Source organism: Pipistrellus hanaki (assembly GCF_964339955.1).
Source record: "Pipistrellus hanaki genome assembly, chromosome: 10".
NCBI lineage: Eukaryota > Metazoa > Chordata > Mammalia > Chiroptera > Vespertilionidae > Pipistrellus > Pipistrellus hanaki.
The window spans coordinates 28,805,742-28,827,154 of NC_140512.1; the positions used below are offsets into that span (position 1 = coordinate 28,805,742).

The 21,413-nt window shown below is 38.8% G+C and overlaps 1 protein-coding gene across 1 annotated transcript in view; it reads right to left on the reverse strand.

Moving 5' to 3' along the window:
• LOC311629346 (uncharacterized protein) overlaps window positions 1-19,835 on the reverse strand; it is a 47,639-nt gene extending 27,804 nt beyond the window's left edge. The window contains 3 exon segments of the mRNA XM_084897311.1: window positions 3,991-8,762; window positions 14,682-14,756; window positions 19,026-19,835. Coding sequence (XP_084753437.1) covers window positions 3,991-8,762; window positions 14,682-14,756; window positions 19,026-19,116 — 4,938 coding nt within the window. The 5' untranslated portion in view covers window positions 19,117-19,835.
• Between the last annotated feature and the right edge of the window lie 1,578 nt (window positions 19,836-21,413).

Here is a 21,413-nt window from a genome sequence, read left to right on the forward strand (position 1 = left end):
CGGTGCGGGCCACATTGCAAGGCCTGGCGGGCCGGATTTGGCCCGTGGGCCTTGTGTTTGACATGTGTGAATTAGAGTATCAGTGACTAAGTCCCTTTAACCAAAGACTGAAATGGAGCAACCCAGTGTTTAAATTCAAGCAAAGTTGGTAAAATATACCCTTCTTAGATCAATAAAACTATTTATTTAGAATTTTATAAAAGTAAATTGCCTTTAATTCTAAACAAAATGTGGTCTATTTATACAATGAAAATTTATGTGACAATAAAAAGGAATGAAGAATTGATACATGATATGACATGAATGGAACTTGAAAGCATTATGCAAAGCCATTCACGAAAGACCACATATTGTATGAAATGTCCAGAATAGGCAAATCCATAGAGACAGAGAGTTCTTGCCAGGCCAGGGGTTAAGGGAAGGGGTGAATGGTTATTGAGTGCTGTGGGTGCATGGTTTCTTTTGGGTTGATGAGAGTGTTCTATAATTGATTGTGTTGATGATGTTAATGATATACTAACACATATTGAATTGTGTACTTAATTTTTTTTTAATTCTCACGTGAGGATATTTTTTCCATTGATTTTCAGATAGAATGGAAGGGAGGGAGAAATGGGGGAGAGAGAAAAAAACAACAGCACATCGATGACAACATAACAGAGGAACATTGATTGGTTGCCTCCTACATGTACCCTGACTGGGGGCGGGGGTTGAACCCTCAACTGAGGTACAAATCCATGACCCTCTGAGGCAAACCAGCCAGGGCTGAATTAGGTACTTTAAATGGGAGAATTCTATGGTATGTGAGTTATCTCAATAAAGATGTTTAAATTTGCTTCCTAATAAGAGCCTTCTGAGTGGCAGACATGTGAGGTATGCTATCCAGTTTAATCCTCATCAAATGCCTGCAAATCAAGTTTATTTTCTTTATCTTGCAAATGAGAAAACTAGAGTTCTAACTTACCTATGAATATGGTCAGATGAATGACTCTCACAGTTTGGCGTGCACTGTAAGCCTGTCTATTTTCTAAGTATGAATGTTTCCCATTGGCTGTCTTGGTTTACCCTGTTTCCAAATTATAAGACCTACTGGGGCAACCATTTGTTGTGCTGTTATCAGTTGTGAGTTAATTTACCTTTGTGAGTAGAGCTGATGATTTATGGAATAGATGGAGTCCTGAGCAAGCTGCAAATAACCTGAGGATACTAAGTCTTCATGAGTAGTGAGTTTAGGAAAAAAAGTGGCGGAATTAGCACGCAGTATCACAAATATTTAGCCCAACAATTTCTTTTTATACTTTGTTTTCCTCAAAGGCAATTCACAAAAGAGAGAGGGAAAGAGGATCTATATCTAATCTATATCTATATCTATATCTATATCTATATCTATATCTATATCTATATCTATATCTATATCTATCTATGGAGAGGAGAGAAAGGTGATGGTGTTTGAAGAAAAGAATCAGTGCATAGCCAGGTGTGGCTCAGCAATTGAACCAGGAGATCACCGGTTTGATTCCCCCTTTTGGGGATATGCCCAGGTTGCAGTTGTGAGCTTGATCCCTATTTAGGGGTGTGCCAGAGGCAGTGGATTAGTGATTTTTTCTCATCAATGATGTTTCTATCTCTATTTCCCTCTCCCTTTCTCTCTGAAATCAATAAAAATATTTTTTTAAAGAAAAAAAATCAACTAAAATTTTTTAAAATTTATTTTTTTAACAATATATTTTATTGATTTTTTACAGAGAGGAAAGGAGAAGGATAGAGAGCTAGGAACATTGATGACAAAGAAACATCAACCAGCTGCCTCCTGTACACCCCCTACTGGGTATGTTCCCACAACCAAGGTACATGCCCTTGACCAGAATTGAACCCGGGACCTTTCAGTCTGCAGGCTGACGCTCTATCCACTGAGCCAAAGGGGTTTTGGCTGTTTTTATTTTTAATGGACTTTCCTGAGCAGAAATTGCACACCATTATTTTTGAAATATAGATGACAGCAATGGAATTTAAGACTAAAATTTCCTGTAGATAGAATACAAATTCACCTTTGAAGACAGACGGAGCATTTGTTTTGGGGAAAGCATTTCAAAGGGCTCTTTGATTCTACAAGAGTAAAGAATCTCTTCTGAAAAGGGGAGTTGAACTTCTCTGCACAATAATGTAATACCTTGTCCTGATTGTGGGTGGGGTGACATCTCTGCATTTTATATTTCTTTTCAGAAAACAAAACAAAACAAAACAAAACATAATACTTTCAGGGGACCTTAGAGGGTCTATAGCCTAATATCCGAGTCAACAGTTGGCATTTAGGGGTTGTCTCACCTGGGAGAGTTGAGCAAGGGCTACGCTACAACATGGTTATTGAAAGAGGTACTGAGGAGAGGGAAGCCCCTTGAAAAACCTTGTACAGGAGCTGGGCCTATAAACTCTGGGGGTAGTCAAGGATGACAGGAATATGTAACAGGTTTCTTCCTTTTATTATAACTTTTTCCTCTTATGTAAAGCCTTTAGCTAAGTGTAATGAATACTGTGACCCAGTCTTAGCTGAGTTATGAAGGATGAAGGGACTGGCCAGTGAGCACTTTGGGGCGGGTAGCCACTTGGGAGAGCCTGCTACCAAATGGGCAGGTGGGCTGCAGAAGAGGGAAGCAGTAATTTGGAGCAGGTTCATCTGTAGATGTGGCTTCTAACAACAGGGACCTATTCATGGAGAATCTGAGTATTCCCCAAAGATTCATAGAAAGTAGTGAAAAGAACCCCGAAAGGAAATAGACATCTTGATGACAAGAGGAATTGGGTCTAAAGCCTATGATTTCTAAGTTATGTTATAGGGGATATAAAGTAATGGATAAATAAATATATACAATATTTGTTAAGTATTCCGTTTCATCTACATTATCATGCATTTCACTTCCTAGGCAATAGATATCTTTCAAAATATGAGCCTCTAAGCTGTTTGTGGCTTTTCTGGCTGGTGTTAAGTCTAGGAACAAGCTTCTGGAGATGGCATTCCCAGCAGGAAAGCAAATATTACCAGGAGGAAGTTACCTAATCAGGCAGGGATTACAGTGGTCAGGGAAGACTTCTTGGTGGTTGGTTACTTTAACGGAGTGTGATGGAGAAATTACAATAGCCACATTCTGAAAACGTTGGGTGAAAACAAGGAATTATTTGACAGAGAAAACAGCATTCATATAGCACAGGCTGAGAAGTAAAGAGGGTGGTAAATGAAAAAAGAAGCCAGGGAGTTGGGATCTAAAGAACAGGTGGAACTAAGACTGTGTTGACAGGATGCAAGAATGGGGAAACAGTTTCATCTGTACCAAATGGAAGCAAGAAGATAGATGGAATTCAAGTTGGTGGTTATTTGGTTGTCTTCTCTCATCCCCCTCCCATAGCAAGGAATTGAGAGAAGGGCAAGGAGTATAAGGAATTGTGTGTGTGTGTGTGTGTGTGTGTGTGTGTGTGTGTATGGCGGGTAGATGTGGGGTGGGAACAAAATATTTACCTTCCACATACATTTTTATTGATACCAAGATGAGGAAGTGGCACTCTGGTGTGGATCTCTGTTTTTTAGTTCAATAAATTAAGAAAGGGCTTTCTCTTCCATACTCATCTAATTTAAATATCTGCTTTCACAGTGAAGGAATAATTCATAATTCAGAAAATTCATAAGCATGATAGAATTTAAACATTTTATTGACATACAACCAATAATGATGTCACCAGTGGATATCAATTGAAACTTCTTAATTAAATGTTAGTCTGAAAGTGCATATTTAAATCATTGAACAATAGACTCCATAGTGTGCCAAGTTCTGTGTGTAGACATGTTTAATGCCCTACAAAGACTTTTAATTTACTGGGAGAAACAAAAGCAAAATCTATGATCAGAGGTAAGCTAATAATGCCATTAAAATGCCATGGGGATAGAGGGAATAAGATCAGAGAGAAATATGAACATATTTGAGCCAATATATCTTCTTAAATAACTTTTATGTCATATGCCAGAGGGCCTTCAATGGAAAACCCTAGATAGAAGGACACTCTTTCTATGTTGCCACCACTTCTGAGTGGACCTGAATAAACAGACGTCATTGGTATTTTTATTCTTTTCTCTGTTCCATATTCAATAGAGATTGTCTTGCCTTCAGCCAGACCAGTGAGACGGCGCAGGAGGTTTTTGACTCCCTCTTTTTTCCACACTTCTCCACTCTGCCAAAAGGAATTTCTATTTCGTTCTTTTCTGAAGTACTTCTCTATCTCAGCCTTGTGAACAAGACTGTTGAGACCCCTCTTCTTCCCTAGGTAGAAAAGTGTGCTTGGCTGCTTGGACCTGCACATGCTCCTGTACTGTCTACTGAAGGCTCTATTTAAGGATGAAACATACTTTTCCATTAGCGTGGAATCTTCATCTAGCTCTTTATTTTCTGGCCAGAACAGGAGGCAGGCCAAGAAATAAGGGTCTGGGTATTGGTGATTTAGTTCTACAAATTGTAACACTTCTCTGAGATGTTTTTTAAGTGTGGTAAGTGGCTGAATATACTTGGAATTGGGTTTTAGACAATTGAGAATAATGTTGGCCAAAATGAAATTTTGTTTCTCCTTTGCCAGCCGTTTGTTTGGATTTTTCTGAAAGAGGGAAGTATATTTGTTCACTATGCTTTCCATTTTGATTGCAGCATCTTTGCTATTTGGATTAAGATACTCTAGAAGTCCAGAAAAACTATCTGCTTTCAAAGCTTCTATCTCTCTCCTGTAATTCTCCTCTTGGAGTAACTGACTCTCTTTGCTTTGTAATGGACCCATATCCACATGGCAGAAATGTTCCCTATATTTACTGAAACAACTACTGATTTTATTGCTTAATGAGATCTCTGCTTTTTCTTTTTGGATAGTCCTTGTTTTCAAAAGAACCATATAATCAGTAAAAAAGTCAAAGCACTTTTTCATATCTGGTTGTAAATTTTGTAAGTAGGAAGTGAACTTAGATAGAGCCAAATAATATTCAGTTTTTGTTTTTGTAGGAATATCCCACTTTCCTGATAAAAATTCTGCCATAATTTTTTTAGACGATGCATTTTCTTTGTGGAAACAGGGAGTGAGCTGAAGAATCTGAATAGTGTAAAGACCAACTTCTATTTCACCCAAGAAACCAGCTGTATTATACATTTCATATTTTCTTTTGGACTTCTGTGGTGACCAAGTCTCAGTTTCATAGTCTTTCCCATCAGTTTGCTCTTGGGATTTTTTGAAAGCTCTTGATGCATTTTCTGCAGCTTCTAGAAAATGTGTTAGATCATTTACAGTAATATACCTACAGTTTTTGTTTGCATCCAACCACCATTTGATTTTATTTTTGTAGACCTGACCAAGTGTATCTGAGATATAGGAATTTTTAGGTGCTCTCTTTTTGGCCATACTTGCCCAATTCAGAGCAATGTCAAAGTTTTTCTCTTTAATGTAGAAATGTCTTGCTAAGGCCTGGCAAATAAAAGCATTTTGTTGGAATCGAAGAGTTCCTTCAGTCAAGACCCTTTCAACTTCATCATTCTGTAAAGCTTCAATTAACGGAGAAAACAAAGTGTCTATTTCATCTCCATACTCTTTGCGTTGTCTTGTAAGCAGAAGAGTTTGTATGTCATGTTGAAATTTGTCTCTTCCTATTCCAGAATTATAGAATAAATTCTCTTTTAATACCTTCAAAGCAATTTGACATTTATCCAAGTGATAGCTTCTTTCCAGTTCTTTTAGACACCAACTGGCAATCAGAGGGTGAATGATGCGCACGCCTGCACATGCCCCATATTCTGCCATTTCTGTTTTTATTAGAAGTGTGGAATAGGTTCCCATCTTGTCTTCTAGGCTTTCAGGTTTCCAGGGTGTACTAGTGCCTGTGATTCCCAAAAATATTTCACACTGTGAGACTGAAATTGTAAAGTCTGTAACATAATAGTTGAGTAGAGCCAGGTATGAAATGAGTTGTGCTTCCTTACTGTCAATATTCAGTCCTTTTAGGGTATTTCTGACTACTTTTTCTATATATGCTTCATCAAAATTTTCTTTCATGATCATGAAGGAATAAAAATTTTCGCAGTCATTGTGTTGCTTTTCAATTTCCTCCAGTTTGGCTTCAAAAGCTCTTCGTTCCTTGTCAGAAAGATGGTATTTTAGTGCAATACTATCTGCTAAATTTGCACTTTTATCAGGATTCTGGGATCTCATACAGTTTAAGATAATTACCAGTGTTTTTTCATATCTCAAACCCTTATCTGCTAAAATGGAATTGACGGTATTCTGCAGAATGTAGACATTTTCCTGTTCTTCAAAATCATCTACTAGGAGAAGTACAGGAATATAATCCTGCTGGCTAGATGCTTTATAGGTAATCAACTTGATTACTTGTTCTCCAATTTCTTTAAAGTCAGTTGCTTTGTTTTTTAACACAGCACACCTGAACTTTTTCTTTAGGTCCCACAGAACATTCATAGCCAATGTAGTACCCCCACAGCCTGGATGATGATAAAGATTGATAAGTTTTACAAATGGTGGTTTAGGAGACTTTGCAAAATCCTGTATCAGATCGTTAAGTTTTTTGTAATTCTCTCTTTTGACAAAGGGTAAAGAATAGTTTTCAGAAGAAAAATAGAAGTTCCACCAGGATACTTTGCCACCTCGATAAAAGTGCTCTTCTTTTGTTTTCTGAAATTCTTGGAATTTAGATTTATTTTTCTCAATATCTGTGTCTTTGCATTCATTTTCACAAAGTATTTCCAGTGCAGTTAACACATCCTCTTCCTTTTTCTCTAGGGTAACCGAAGATGATCCACGGGAGGGCAAAAACCTTCTTGATGAACAAGTGACTGGTTTTAGTGTAAGGATAGTACTGTTTATCAACTCTAAATTTAAAGTGGAAATACTATGGCTTGTTAATTCATCTGTTATTGTCAGTCTTGCTCGTAGTAGATCTTCCCATCGTTGATAAATCTGTGAGTCTATACAGATACACAGTATATTTTCCATTCCTTTGAGAGCTTGGTAGAAAGCACAGAAGGTTTCAATGAGTGGATCTCCTGGGCTTTCCACCCGAGAGAATAATAGAAACACTACCAAAAATTTCCCTCTTGTCATTAGATTTTCATCTGTGAGAAATAAAATCAGTTTCCTGACTTCAGAAGCTCTTTCTCTCTGCCATAAATGTGGTTCTAAAGGCTTATACCTCTCATCTTTGAAGTCTGATCTGCCATTGCAGAAGATCCAGCTGGGCTGATCATAAAGATTCAGGCTAGAAATTGTCTCTCCTGTAGTAGTCTTTTCCTCATATTGATTTGGGAAGTGAAGGTTTGCTAACCGGCTTCTTTTGTAAGCTTTGGCCACCCCTTTGCTCTCAGATTCAGGATCAAACTCCAAAACAGCAAACAATTTAATTTCGTTTAGAAAATCTAAGTTCTTTGTTTGGTTTGGATGGCATTTATTTGTTACAAGAATGTACCAATTGTAGTATGAATCATCCAGTGACTCTCGGTTTCCTATGAGAAGTTTAACCAGCTTTTGTCCTTCACCTTCCATCTTATTTGACATCCTTTCATATTCTTCTTCAGCCTCTTTTCTCGATACTGCTAGTGACTTTACTTCATTTGTAAATGCTTTGAAAACCTTATCCCGTTGCTTGACATTGGCCAGGATATCCTTAGAGCTAGCTCCATCTCTCACAAACAGTGAAGCCTCTTGGTTTTGTTTCCATATTTCATCTTTACAGTTTTGCATTGTAATGTAGAAATACTTTTCTTTACATACAGAATGTTTTGGAATAACATCTACTTCAATGACAAATCTATCAGATGGTGTGTTGTTCTGCAGAAGGACTTCCACAAACCTTGGCTCCCGAATGCACTTCTTGGCTTCATTGATGTCACTTTCTTCAAAATAATGTTTGATCATTATATTGAAGTGGTCAATGAAGGCATCTTTACTGGTGATTTCCATACCAACAATTTCTCCATGGGCACCATGGGGTTTGTCCAAGACGCCAAAATGGATGGTGCCATTGGTGCGTGAATTCATACAAGCTGATGCAAATCGGAAGACTTCATTGCTAAATTTCATCTTAATGTCCTTTTCTGTGGCTGTTTCTGTATTTGTGAGGGATTTGAACTCATGTATTGGGTCTATGAGATTGAGTGGTCCTGTTTCAGGTTGTATAAGAATATAATGTTCTATGTAACGATGGCTGCTGTGGAACTGATCAAAAGGATATGGCATACAAGTCAACTGCTCAGCTTTTAGCTTTTTCTTTTGTTTGTCTTTAGTGGTCACTACTTCATTTAATGCATTTTCTTTTGTAAGAACAGATTCTTGTTCTTTGGTATCTTTGGTCTCTCTAAGATTATGATCAATATTGGATGGCATTGATTGTTCTTTTTGTGTCTGTTGTGGCTTTTTTTGGTGTTTTTTGGAGGTTTTTGTATGCTCTAATTGTCCGGAATCCTGATTGTGATTTTCAGGGAAAATATTATTCAATCTGTCATACATGCGTTTTATCAAAAGTGCTGGACCCCGTGGTAGCCCCATGTCTCTAAGGTCCTTTTCAGTTAATTCCTGCAGGACTAATCCTGTCACTTCTTCATTGAATAGAATTTGCCCGTATTTCTCATCTATCTTAAGATCTTCTGTTACCCATTGTTTCACATGCTCTTTGTTCCAGTCTTTGGTCATTTCAGGTAGATTTACTTGTTCACTCATATTACAGCTACAACTTTCTTCCTTGGAAAAAGTAATACAACAAGTATTTTAGTATGATTCTTTATCATCGAAGTCAGAGTCAATTATGTATATAATTTCATATAAACAACATATATAAAATACTGTTCAAGGTTGAGTCTTAAAACTGGTTGGTACTTATTTTAACTGTTTTATAGTTCCAATTAGCGCCCTTGTTCCCTATATAATTACTAGAGGCCTGGTGCATGGATTTGAGCACTGGTGGAGTCCCTAGGCCTGGCCTGCACCCTCTCGCAATACAGGACCCCTCAGGGAATGTCAAACTGTCAGTTTCAGCCCGATCCCCACAAGCCAAGCCGAGGGACCCCACCAGTGCAGGAATCCGTGCACCAGGTCTCTAGTATGTATATAAGATCTTTGGCTAATGTTTTCCCGTCCTCCCCCGTCTCTGCCTCCCTGTTAGATTCATCAGTTTGTTCCACCTTTCCATGCCTGTGTGTTGAGCATCTTCCCCCTGGTGGTCAGTGTGTGTCATAGCTACAATTCGAACAGTCAAGTGGTCAAATCGTCGAATGGTTGAACGGTTGCTTAGGCTTCTATATGTATATATAGAGATGATTGTGATTATGACATAAGAAGTAGCTGCTAATTAGGGTGGCATACACCTTTATCCTTATAATATTTTTCCCTTTTAAGCTTAACTTGGTGAAAGTTGCTTTTTTCATAACTCAAAACCAGAATCTTAAGTAATACAAAAATTAGTTCACATAGTTGAATATTGCAAATAAACTTTAAAATTCAAAACTGGATAATTAGATGTGGGTTGGAGAATGGGAAATTACATCCATAGCTAGGAAGCTGGCCATCATAAAGACAAAAAGCTTTAACCAAAGCATAACATAGAAAGATTAGAAAGGATATTTATCAGACAGAACTATTTTAGTCTGCCTTCCACAACAGTCCTCACTCTAACAGACTCAGATCTCAGGAGCTAGAGAGAAGGAAGAACCTTAGAGAAGAAACAGAGACTTAAATTTTTATTTGTTTATTCAAACTGCCATCAGTTAAACCAGAGGTAAGATCAGGCAGGGGTGCTAATAGATGTGATGTATTCCAGAGAGGAGCTGACCTGTGCCTTGCCCATTCATCTGGGAATGTGGAATTGTCAGCCTCACCAGTGTCATTAGGTCCCTGTGGCATGAAAATCAGAAACTGAGACAGTGTCAAGGTTGTCAGTAACAGAATGAATAACCCTGGACAGCTTGCCACACCTCCCTATAATGCTAGGAGATGACCGTATAACAATGGCAGAGTTGAAAATTGGATGAGAAAAAAAAAATAATATTAGGCATGTCTTCAGGGACTCCTCTGGTGGGAGAAAAAGATTTATAGCCATTTGAAACAAAGAATGAGTGGAACACTGAGGAAGGAATTATTTGAATTGATGGCATGGGGGTGAACACTACTGAGGAACAGTGAAATGAGTTATTTCTCAAAGGATGTCAGCATAGAACCAAGGCAGATTGTGGCTGATAAATGGGTGTTCCCTCTTAGCTGATGCCTCACTAATTTTTGTGTAAGACTGCCTCCCAGCACTTACACTACCAAGAATGTCAAATCTAGGTGGAGAGGATTGAGAAAGGTGAAACAGTCTTAAGGTTCACTTTTTCAACATGATATAATAGAGATAATGGAAGATTTTTGAAGTCCCTTAGATAGAAGGCAGAATAAAAAATATGACTTCCATGTTATTTTAAACTTCAGTTTTAAAATATTTCAGACTTTGAGAGTTTGCTGAGTATTTGCTTTTTATACATTTTAATGTATTGACCTCCATTCTGTAGACAGCTGAAGGGAAGAGACACTCATGCCCTCAGACACTATTCCTGTCATAATTTTTGGTGACTCAATAGATACATAGAAGATCATTTCAATACATTGGCCTTGTACCCTCTTGACTGCCTCTTGTCTAATGATCTTGACCTCCATCCACCTCCACTCTCCTGGTCACACTATTGGCCTTATCATAATTGTTATGACTTTAATTGTGACACCCCCTCCAAAAAAAAAATTCATGTGTTGAATTACTAGCTTCAGTACCACAGAATGTGAGCTTGTTTGTTGGTGGGGTGATTGCAGATGTAACTAGTTAACTGGAGGTCATTAGAGTGGGCCCAATTCAACATGACTGGTATCTTTATCAGAAAGAGAAATCTCAACACAGAGGCACATGTTTAGGGACAGCATCATGTGAAGATGAAGGCAGAAGTCAGGGTGATGCCTCCATAAGCCAAGGAATACCAGAGATTGACAACAAACCGTCAGAAGCTAAGGGAGATGCATGGAGCACATTCTTCCCCACATCTTTCTGAAGGAACCAACAAATTTATTGATCTTGAAGACATTCAGCCTCCAAAACTGTAAGTCAACCTTCCTAATGCTGTGACCCTTTAATACAGTTCCTCATGTTGTGGTGACCCTCAACCATAAAATTATTTTCGTTACTACTTCATAACTGTAATTTTGCTACTTTTAATGAATCATAATGTAAATATCTGTGTTTTCCGATCGTCTTAGGCAAACCCTGCTTGCGGATCTCAACCTGTGGGTCGCCATGAGGAAATGCATTAAAGGATCACCGCATTAGAAAGGTTGAGAACCACTGCAAAGTGCTTTCCATCACTCTTCCTTGCTTTATTTTTAAAAAAGAATTTACATACTATGTTTTACTTATCTTCTCATTTTCTGAATTTAACTCCCAGGAGAGAAGACATTTTTGCCATTTGTTCAGTGGTGAACCCCCTAATGCCTGACATAAAGTAAGTACTCAGTAAATATGTATTGAATGAAGAAGTTAATATTTTTAGAGTAGTGGAATGCTTGAACTGTATATTTGGAAACCCATGAGTTAGCATTGTCTATGGAATAAAGAACTTTGGAAATTTCTTTTTTCTTACCTTTACTCATTTCACCCATCCCCATCCCCTGCCTTTGCAATCAACAATCTATTCTCTGTATCTACGAATTTTTCTTTTTTTTTTTTTTTTCAATTCAATATATAAATGAGATCATACAGTATTTGTCCTCCTGTGTCTTACTTATTTCACTATGAAGGATTTCAAGGTCTATCCATGTTGTCACCAATGGCAGGGTTTTTTTCTTTCTCATGGTTAAATTGTATGTATCAACCACATTTTTTTTTTTAATCCATTCATTCTTCAGTGGACATTTAGGTTGTTTCCATAAATAATGCTGCAGTGAACATAGGAGTGCAGATATCGTTTTGGGACATAGTTTTTCTTTTCTTTGGATAAATACCCAGACATGGAACCACTGGATCATATGGTAGTTCTTTCTATTTTTGAGAAACCTCCTTAATGTTTTTTTTTTATTGGTGGCTGTACCAATTTACATTCCCACCAACAGTGCCTATCGGCTCCCTTTTCTCTATATTTTCACCAACTCTTGTTATTTCTTGTCTTTTTTATAAAAGCCAATCTAACAGATGATATCTCATTATGGTTTTTAAATTTCTCCATTTTGTCATTAGATCAGAACCAAATCCAGCTTCCAAATCAGATGGTCATAATGAATGAGAAAGGGGTTTCATTTTGTAAAAAGAGAAGTTGGTAGACATATGTTCTTCATCCACAGGCTCATTACAGCAACCTGAGCCGCACCTCTTACTAGTTTTTGCTGTCTTATTTAGTTCCTGAAGGGGCAAGTTTCTCAAACAGGTTTCTATCCTTGGTCCTCATGAGCCAGGCTTCTACGGGCCTTGCAGTGTTAACTGTTCTTGTTACTCTGGGCAAATGGACTGTCCTCTGGAAATGGTCTTATCACTCTCCACAGACTTACTGTGTTCACATCTGAGGCAGTCCCTTATCCAGAGTACTCCAGCATTCTATAAGAAGCAGCACATGAAGGAGTTCCTGCTTATCAGCCACTACATGCCCAGAGATACTGTATTTGTGTGTGTGTGTGTGTGTGTGTGTGTGTGTGTGTGTGTGTATGTGTGAGAGAGAGATGCTAGGGAGATGGAAGCACCTGTCATAAATAGAGCTAATGATATCTGTCCTACCAAACCTGTCTTTTATGTTATCTTACAGATTTCCCCATTGTTCAAAGATGAAGATCCTTTATAACATAAACAAATTTCTCAGCTGCCCACCCCTTGACAGGAGCTGAGAAGATACATAATGGTTTGAAGCTGTTATGTATGTGGTAATGCTTTCACATGAATTTGTCACTCTGTTAATTTTGATCATTTTATATGGTCTAACATCTATATTTGGCTGGATCCATGTATTTAATTCAAGGTGACAATGATTTGGGCAATAAGGTTTTAATAATGCTTTGACATAATTCCTTGGCATAATCAGTGTCTTCAACCTAGTTTAGGGTGATGACTTGTTAATCTATATATATAAAAGGCTAAGTGCCTGACCATCTATCCATCCAACTAACTTACTGACCAGCCATATATATAACACCCACTGGCAATTTAAAATAAACATTGACTCGCACATGAAAAATACATATAAATATCTTGCTGGCACCAACTGCACATGTGTTTTAATTTTTAATACTATATTATATATACTATTTTGATAGGTAATTTTTTGCAGTAACGTAATTACCACACAAATCTTTCTTCTAATTAATTTCCTTTCAACATGCACCAATTCGTGCACCCGACCACTAATATTTATATAAAACTAGTAAACTTCACTGCCCTGAGGCTTACAAAGTCCTTTTGTGAACATTATTTGATTTGATTGATATCTTAAAGTGTTGGGATGCTTTTTAAACACGAAGGGCCTTTATACTTGTCAAGAAGCTACCTAGTGTAAATAAAGGAGGAGCAGCCTGACCAGCATGGCTTAGTGATTGAGCATTGACCTATGAACCAGGAGGTCATGGTTCCATTCCCAGACAGGGCACATGCCTGGGTTACAGGCTTGATCCCCAGTGTGAGGCCTGCAGGAAGCAGCCAATTGATGATTCTTTCTCATCATTGTAGTTTCTATTTATTCCTCTCCCTTTCTCTCCTTTCCTCTCTGAAATCAATAAAAAATAAAAAAAATAAAGTAAATGGGGACGGGGGATGGGCAGTTGTGATCAGGAAAATAAATTCATGATTGAATTGTGTCTCCTTTCAGCCAACCTATTGTCCCATTCATGGTGAGGGGAATTGGCCCAGAACCAGAAAGCTGTCTTGGAACCAGAAAGTTTTTGTTCTGCTTTTTCAAATGGGCGAAGGTGTTGTTCTGGTTGGAGCTGGGGAGAAGACCTCCACCTTATCTCCTTTATTTTGTTTTGGGAATATTTTGAACCCCAGAGTTCTCCTTATGCGTACCTAATTTCAGGATCTATTTCCATAGGACTTATATTTTTTCTTGGGCGAGGAGTGGGGTGGGGCAGGTGATCAGGAAGGATCAAACCTGTTGGGAGCTGCCCTGAAAACAGGGGACGTTTTCCTCGGAGCTGCCCTGAAAGCAGGGGTCTCTTGGTGGACACCGCTCTGGTAGGACAAAAGTCATAGCTGCCTTGGGAGTTCAGCTTGTTTTGCAGTTTGCTAATGTAAAAATACTGCTGACCTTTGTAAAGAATAACATACTGTTTAACCTGCTGCTTGCGTGTTAGGTTAGGAAACAATTCTCTGCTTATGTGCAGAAACAAAGATGTGGTGATGGGTAAATACTTAGCCCATCTGCTGACCTGTATCTTGTACCTCCCTGCTTTTGCTGTATAAAAACGAGCTAAGAAATAAACTCGGGATGGCAGTCAACCCAGACTCCGTCCTCCTGTTCCCAGCTTGTTCTTGTCTGTCTTTTCTTATCCTTACCCCCTCATTCAGGTGTGGTACATCGCCGGCGGGTTCTGGCACAAACCAGCAGGGCAAGCACTGGTGCCCAGTCCTAGTTCTAAGAGGCTGGGCCCATGCATGTACTTACCTTCAGGAAGGAATTCTTGCAGTCTTGGTTGATCTCCAGCAGGTCCACACCCTGCTCTGATGTTCAGAAATGAAACTGCAAAGCAAGTTAGTTTCATTTTACAAAGTGCACTCTAAAATTCTGTATTTCTTTGCAAAGTCTCTGTACAAGCTAGTTATGAAGGAAATCCTTAAAATAATTAAACTTTGGAGTGTTTAATCTTTAGCTAGATGTAAACTTTTTGATATCATCTTGAGTGATATAGGACAGAGTTTGGCATGCTCTTAGCTACAATTTTCTACACAGTTTGGTATGTTTCAATTCCTGATCTTCTGATCTATATTTTACTTAGCTCTTCCAGCCTCATCACCAAAGCCTTCCACCTCCAGAAATACTCTGCACTCTCTTTGTGGGAAGGTTTCTTTTTAAAAGAATTCCGCAGTCAGTGTAAGTTACACCTAGCAACATGTATATGAAAGTAGTGAGATTTCTCATCCTTTCAGAATTGCTTTGTTAGAAATAGCTCATGTACACTTGAAAGTATATTCGTTTTCATGGTTCTGATTAGTTTTTAGAATTAGTTTTAAAATATAGCCTTTAAAGAAAGTTGATGAAATATATCTTTAAAGCCCTTACCAGAGCTTTACTGAAAACTTCCACTTTTTCTATCAGCTTATTGAAATAAGTCTTCATGAGGTTCTTTGGTTTGTTAGATTAGTCACCTTTTCTTGAGTTTGCAAGAGTCATGTTTCAGAAAGCAACTACAAGAAAGTAGAGATGTAGGCAGAACAGACCTAGTCCTGAGACATATTTGTTGAGAATCTGTTACATAAAAAAAAAGTATGACCCAGCAAATTAAAATGCAAATGATTGGACTGTTGCTTAGGAATTGTTTATGGGACATCTTTTCCTTTAAACTTTCTACTTTAAAAATTTTAAACATACAGAAGATTGAAAAGAATAAAGAAACATCCTTCATCTAGCACATGTCTTCTATATTTAAATATATTTAAATATATATATATTTTATTGATTTTTCAAGAGAGGAAGGGAAAGGGATAGAGAGCTAGAAACATTGATGAGAGAGATACATCGACCAGCTGCCTCCTGTACCCCCCCCCCACCGGGGATGTGCCCGCAACCAATGTACATGCCCTTGACTGGAATCGAACCTGGGACCTTTCAGTCCATAGACTGACTCTCTATCCACTGAGCCAAACCATATTTAAATATTTTTAATAAAATCAATAAGCAATCAGAAAAGTGTTGCAGGCATTCTTTCTTTCTTTCTCTTCTACATTCCACGTTCAATGTGGAGCAAATCTTATAGGCTTTATCTTCAAAACATGCCCAGCACCTGACTGCCGACCACTACCTCACTGCTGCCACCCAGTCCAAGCCACATCTTCTCTTCCTGCATTATAGGAGTTGCACCCTCACTAGTTTTCCTCTTGCTGTTCTGATCCCTTTGGGGACAGCTCAAAATAGCAGCCTGAGTGAGTCTGTTCAAATGTAAATAACAGACCAACATTCTGTTCAATCCCTTCCAGAGGCTTTGCATTTGACTCAGAGTGGAGGCAAGCTCATTAAGAACTAATAGGTGCCTTACATATCCTGGCAGCCTGTTACCCCTTCTTTTATTTCTCTCTATGTATCTGGCCCAGCCCCCTGATTTCATTGTTGCTTAACACAGGCAGTGCCTGCTCCTGCTTGGGGCACCTCACTTGTTTCCTCTCCCTGGAATGTCCTTAGACACCTGCACAGCTCACGGCCTCCACATATCCCTTATGTCTTTCTTCAAATGGCATCTTCTCACTGAGGCAATGCTTTGCCTGTCTACAGAAAACTGTAAATCATCTCCCAACATTTCCCAAACTGTAAATCATCTCCCAACTCCTCAAGAGGAGTGAGGGTGCAACTCCTCTTGCGGCTTTTAAAAAATCTACTGAAGACTAATCACAAGCAAATATTTCACATATTTTTACCTGTTTGTATTCTGTCTCGCCCGTTATTCTGTGAGCTTAATGAAAACAAGAGCTTTTCTGCATTTTGTTCACTATTTTCCAGTGCCTAGCATAGTAAGCTTCTTAACAAAAATTTGTTGAGTGAATAGCATAGTTTCTTAGAATAGTTAAAAATAATAAATATTTGGAAACCTTTGAGTTTGCCATGTTTGTAAGTCAAAGGACGAGGGCACTTATTTCATTTGGCTTAAATTCCAGACAGAAATCTGAAGAAACCTCTTTTGTGCTACCCTGTAGGCCAGAACTAATTCTAACTTCAATCATCTGGTAACAAAGAATGAAAAGGAAGTTTTCTCAAAAGGAAAGGAACATTAATTAATAAACATTTTCTCCTGCAGTCCTTCGCAGTGTCCCGTATTAGCTTTCTGCTATGTCCCTACATGAGGCCATGATTCATACCTGTTTTCCCCGGAGGAGGCCCCTTCCTGCTGCAGGTGCCCTGAGTCACAGCCTCAGCACCTCCGCTGTTTTCATCTGCTGCCCCTGCTCCAGGACCTGATCCTGGGGAGGGCTTTCCCCTTTCCACAGGCTCACTCCTCAAGTCTGATGATGCTCTACCTTCCCTTAGAGTCCTCTTTCAGCGATTTAACCATCCTCCCTCTCGGAATAACATAAAGACTGAGAGGGCAGAGTCCAGATTTTCTCTGTGGATTAGCCAGTGATTATTACAATATTCAACTGGGGCTCAACATTCTAGAAACGAAGCAGCACATCAGGAAATTCCCACTGTAGTCCCTTTTTCTTATAGCTCTTTGGCCTGTACACAGCTAGTGGCTCGTTTTGTGCTACATCTAGTTTAGGGGATTTCACAAGGGGAACTTGGTGCCATCTAATAGGTAACTGTGTCATTTCACTTCCTGTTAATCAGATTCTGCTAATAGATACCAGGGAGACAGAAATCCTCTTCCTAATAAGGTCACTGACATTTATGCCTCCAAATCTGGAGCTTTCTTTCTGTTATAAGGAAAAAAATCTCAATGTAATATACTCAACTCTTTAACAACGGCCTTGGACTGAAGATAATAATGTCAAAAGTTTCTCAACTTCCTTCACCCCACATAATAACAGTTGTGACGCTGTATCCACTGAGCCAAACCAGTTTCGGCAAGTTGTGAACATATAATAATTTAAAGCTATTATATTTAATAATGCTTTTCCAATAACTTGTCAATTTGAAGAGAATCTGCATATATAGTGTTGGGCCTAAGTAAAGATAAAAATCACTATGACTGGTGTGGAAAAATTTGAGAATGACTTGACATAACTCTTGGTTTTCCAGGAGCCCTCAGCCTCCTGTTTTGAAATAATCATGAACATAAATCTTAGTAGTAGTAGTAACATTAATTACAGGCAAAGCAGCAGGATGCCATTCTGGAGTGATCAGTTGCCTGTTTAGTATTGCAGGAGAAGTACCAAGTTAGCAGAGCTCTTAGGGACGAGTGCTGGCCCCCACCCACCCTCACCTCAGGGGGGTCCTCAGTGGCCCCCAGATAGCTATGCGCTCAAGAGTTCTGCTCTACAGGACTCTGAGCTGGTACGGGAAGGACACTTGGGAGGCCTGGCTCTCTCCCAGGACTGCAGAGAAATGGCCACAAACAAGTTAAGTTTCGTTTCCTGAAGTTGTTTTCACTTCAGTTTTTAACCAGATTCCTGCATGAGATGGATTTGGAGGAAACACTTCCACAGAAACATTTAAGTTACTGAGGACAGAATTTTGCATAATTTCACATGACCCCTGGTTCCTTTACATTCTTTTATGCTCTAATTCCTGAACTTCTTTACATTGTTTCTCCAGTTCTTTCCCACTCCCTACACAACCAGGAACATACTCATCACCTGAAGTACATTTAAAAAGTTAGCCTCAGCCCTCGCTGGTGTGACTAGGACCTACTAGGTGATTAGAACATCAGTCCGAACACAGAAGAGTCGTGGGTTCAATTCTGGATCAAGGACACATACCTGGGTTGCAGGTTCAATCCCCATCCCTGCCTGGGCTTATTCAGGAGGAAACGAATCCACGTGTCTCTCTGTCCGTCTCTCTTTCTCCCTCCCTCTCTATTTCTTTTTCCCCCCTCTTTTTCCCTTCCTCCCACTTTCCCTCCCTCCCTCACACTTTCTCTAAAAGTCATGGAAAAATATCTTCCTGTGAGAATTAACAGTTAAATATATCCATGTGTATTTTGTCCATTCATATTTACAACCAATTTCAGTATTTTTACAAATATAAAAACATGTGCTTATATAAAAGGTAGAGCTGGAGGTGTTTTTTTTTTTTTTCTTCTTCTTTTTTAAATAGCTGTACCCTTAAAAGTATAAAATAAAGTTTGAATCAATAACTTACCAGGATTTTCTTGAAAACTTCCTCTTTTATATAAGAAGCAGTTGCTTTTAACCTTTGTTTTCTTATTCCTCTTCTGAAGGCTAGGAGACATATACTTGTGAGGATCTTTTTTAAAAAAGAAATTCAGTCCAGGAGTTAACTTGTTTTCTGGTTTCCAGGTGCCATGCCTCTTCCTGAGGGCGTGACAGGGGGGCGGGCAAACGCGGAAGGGAGCAAAGGAGGAAGCAGAACTGCAGGCAGTTTCAGTTTTGCTTGAGAACGCATTTGAGTTTTGAAGAATATTAAATATTTTTAAATGACATGGCAAAAATTCTCAATAAATTAGAACAATTGCTTAGAAACTATTCACCAGTCAGAATTTTAAGTCTTAAGAATAAGAAACCGGCTCTGTGGGGGTCAGGGATGGAGGAAGCTGCAGAAAAAGGAAAACAGAAACACCAAGAGGAAATTCAGATCTCAGTATAATCTGAGTATCTGTTATGGGCTGAATTGTGTTCCTCCAAACCCAAGTCCTAATCGTTTGTACCTCGGCATATGACTGTATTTGGAGATAGGGTCTTTAATTTAAAGTAAAGGAGCTCATTAGGATGGACCTTAATCCAATATGATTGGTGTCCTTATAAGAGATTAGGACACACTTTCAGACCAGGTGAGGACACGGGGGTGATACCTCATCATAAGCAAAAAAGAGAGGCTTCCAAAGAAATAACCCTACCGAAACCGGTTTGGCTCAGTGGATAGAGTGTCGGCCTGCGGACTGACAGGTCCTGGGTTCGATTCCGGTCAAGGGTATGTACCTTGGTTGCGGGCACATCTCCAGTGGGGGGTGTGCAAGAGGCAGCTGGTCGATGTCTCTCTCTCATTGACGTTTCTAACTCTCTATCCCTCTCAATTCCTCTCTGTGTAAAATCAATAAAATATATTATATAAAAGAAAAAGAAAGGAAGAAAGAAAGAAAGAAAAAAAGAAAGAAAGGAAGGAAGGAAGGAAGGAAGGAAGGAAGGAAGGAAGGAAGGAAGGAAGGAAGGAAGGAGGAAAGGAAGAAAGAAAGAAAGAAAGAAAGAAAGAAAGAAAGAAAGAAAGAAAGAAAGAAAGAAAGAAACAACCCTGCCACACCTTCATCTCAGACTTCTGGCCTCTAGAATTGTGAGGAAATATATTTCTAATTTTTAAGCTGCCCAGTCTGTGCCTTGTAAGCCCTAGCAAACTAACATAGTGTCCCTAAAGTCTTCTGTGTGTGCTGAATCACCATTTATTTCATTATCTTTTGAAAAGTAAAATATTTTTTTCCATTATAATATAAGAATTCATTCAAACTTAAGATATACAGAATATATAAAGAAGGGGAAAGAAAACCAGAGTATTCAAACACAATCTCCATTTTCCATTGTTTAGTTTTTTTTTCATTTTTTCTATACATGTCTTTAAAAGTATAATAATTTAATATTTAGAAACTTAACCAGATCCTGAAGCTTATAACTTCAAATAGGCAATGTACACTGCTGAGTAATCTACAGTTCTTTATTAAGTTTTGTCTCCCTCTCTGAAAAAGTAAATTCATAATTCTCTGCTTCCCACATCCTAATATTTTGACCACCATCACTCTCAACTGATGACATTTCTTTCTACCTAAAGGACAAAATTGAAGCCCTCAAATGGGCTTTCTCACATGTTCCATTCTCCAGCTCTTCAAACTCATCTGCATCCCTACATCCCACTCCTAATTTTTCCCTAATAAGAAGTGACTCTTGCCCTGGCTGGTATTTCTCAGTGGTTAGACCATCAGCCAGTCATCAAAGGGCAGGTACCTGGTTGTAGGTTCATTCCCTGCCTTTGGTTGGGTGCCTGCAGGAGGCAATGAGTTGATGTGTCTCTCTTACATCCATGTTTCTCTCTCTTCCTCCTGCCTTCCCTCTCTTCCACTCTCTGAAAACAATGAGAAAAAAAACATATATCTTAAGGTGAGATTTTTTTTAAAAAAAAAAAAGAAAGAAAGAAAGGAAGGAAGGAAGGAAAGAAGGAAGGAAGGAAGGAAAGAAGGGAAGTGGCTCTCAGCCCAGACTCCACTTAACATCATCTAGGAAATTTTCAAAGAAGTACATGCATAGGACCTCTAGTAGATAGACATATATCTCTAGGAAAAAGACCAAACATCAGTGGCTTATTTATGTTTTAATACTCACCAGAGAACATTATTTCCATTGATTTTTAGAGAGAGTGGAGGAGAGAGAGGGAAGCAGGTATGGGGGGGGGGTATATAGAGAGAAACAGAGAAACATCCATGTAAGAGAGGCACATCGATTGGTTACCTCCTCCACATGCTTTGACAGGGTCAAGGATGGAACCTGCAACACAAGAACATGCCCTTCACCAGGAATCTAACCCCTG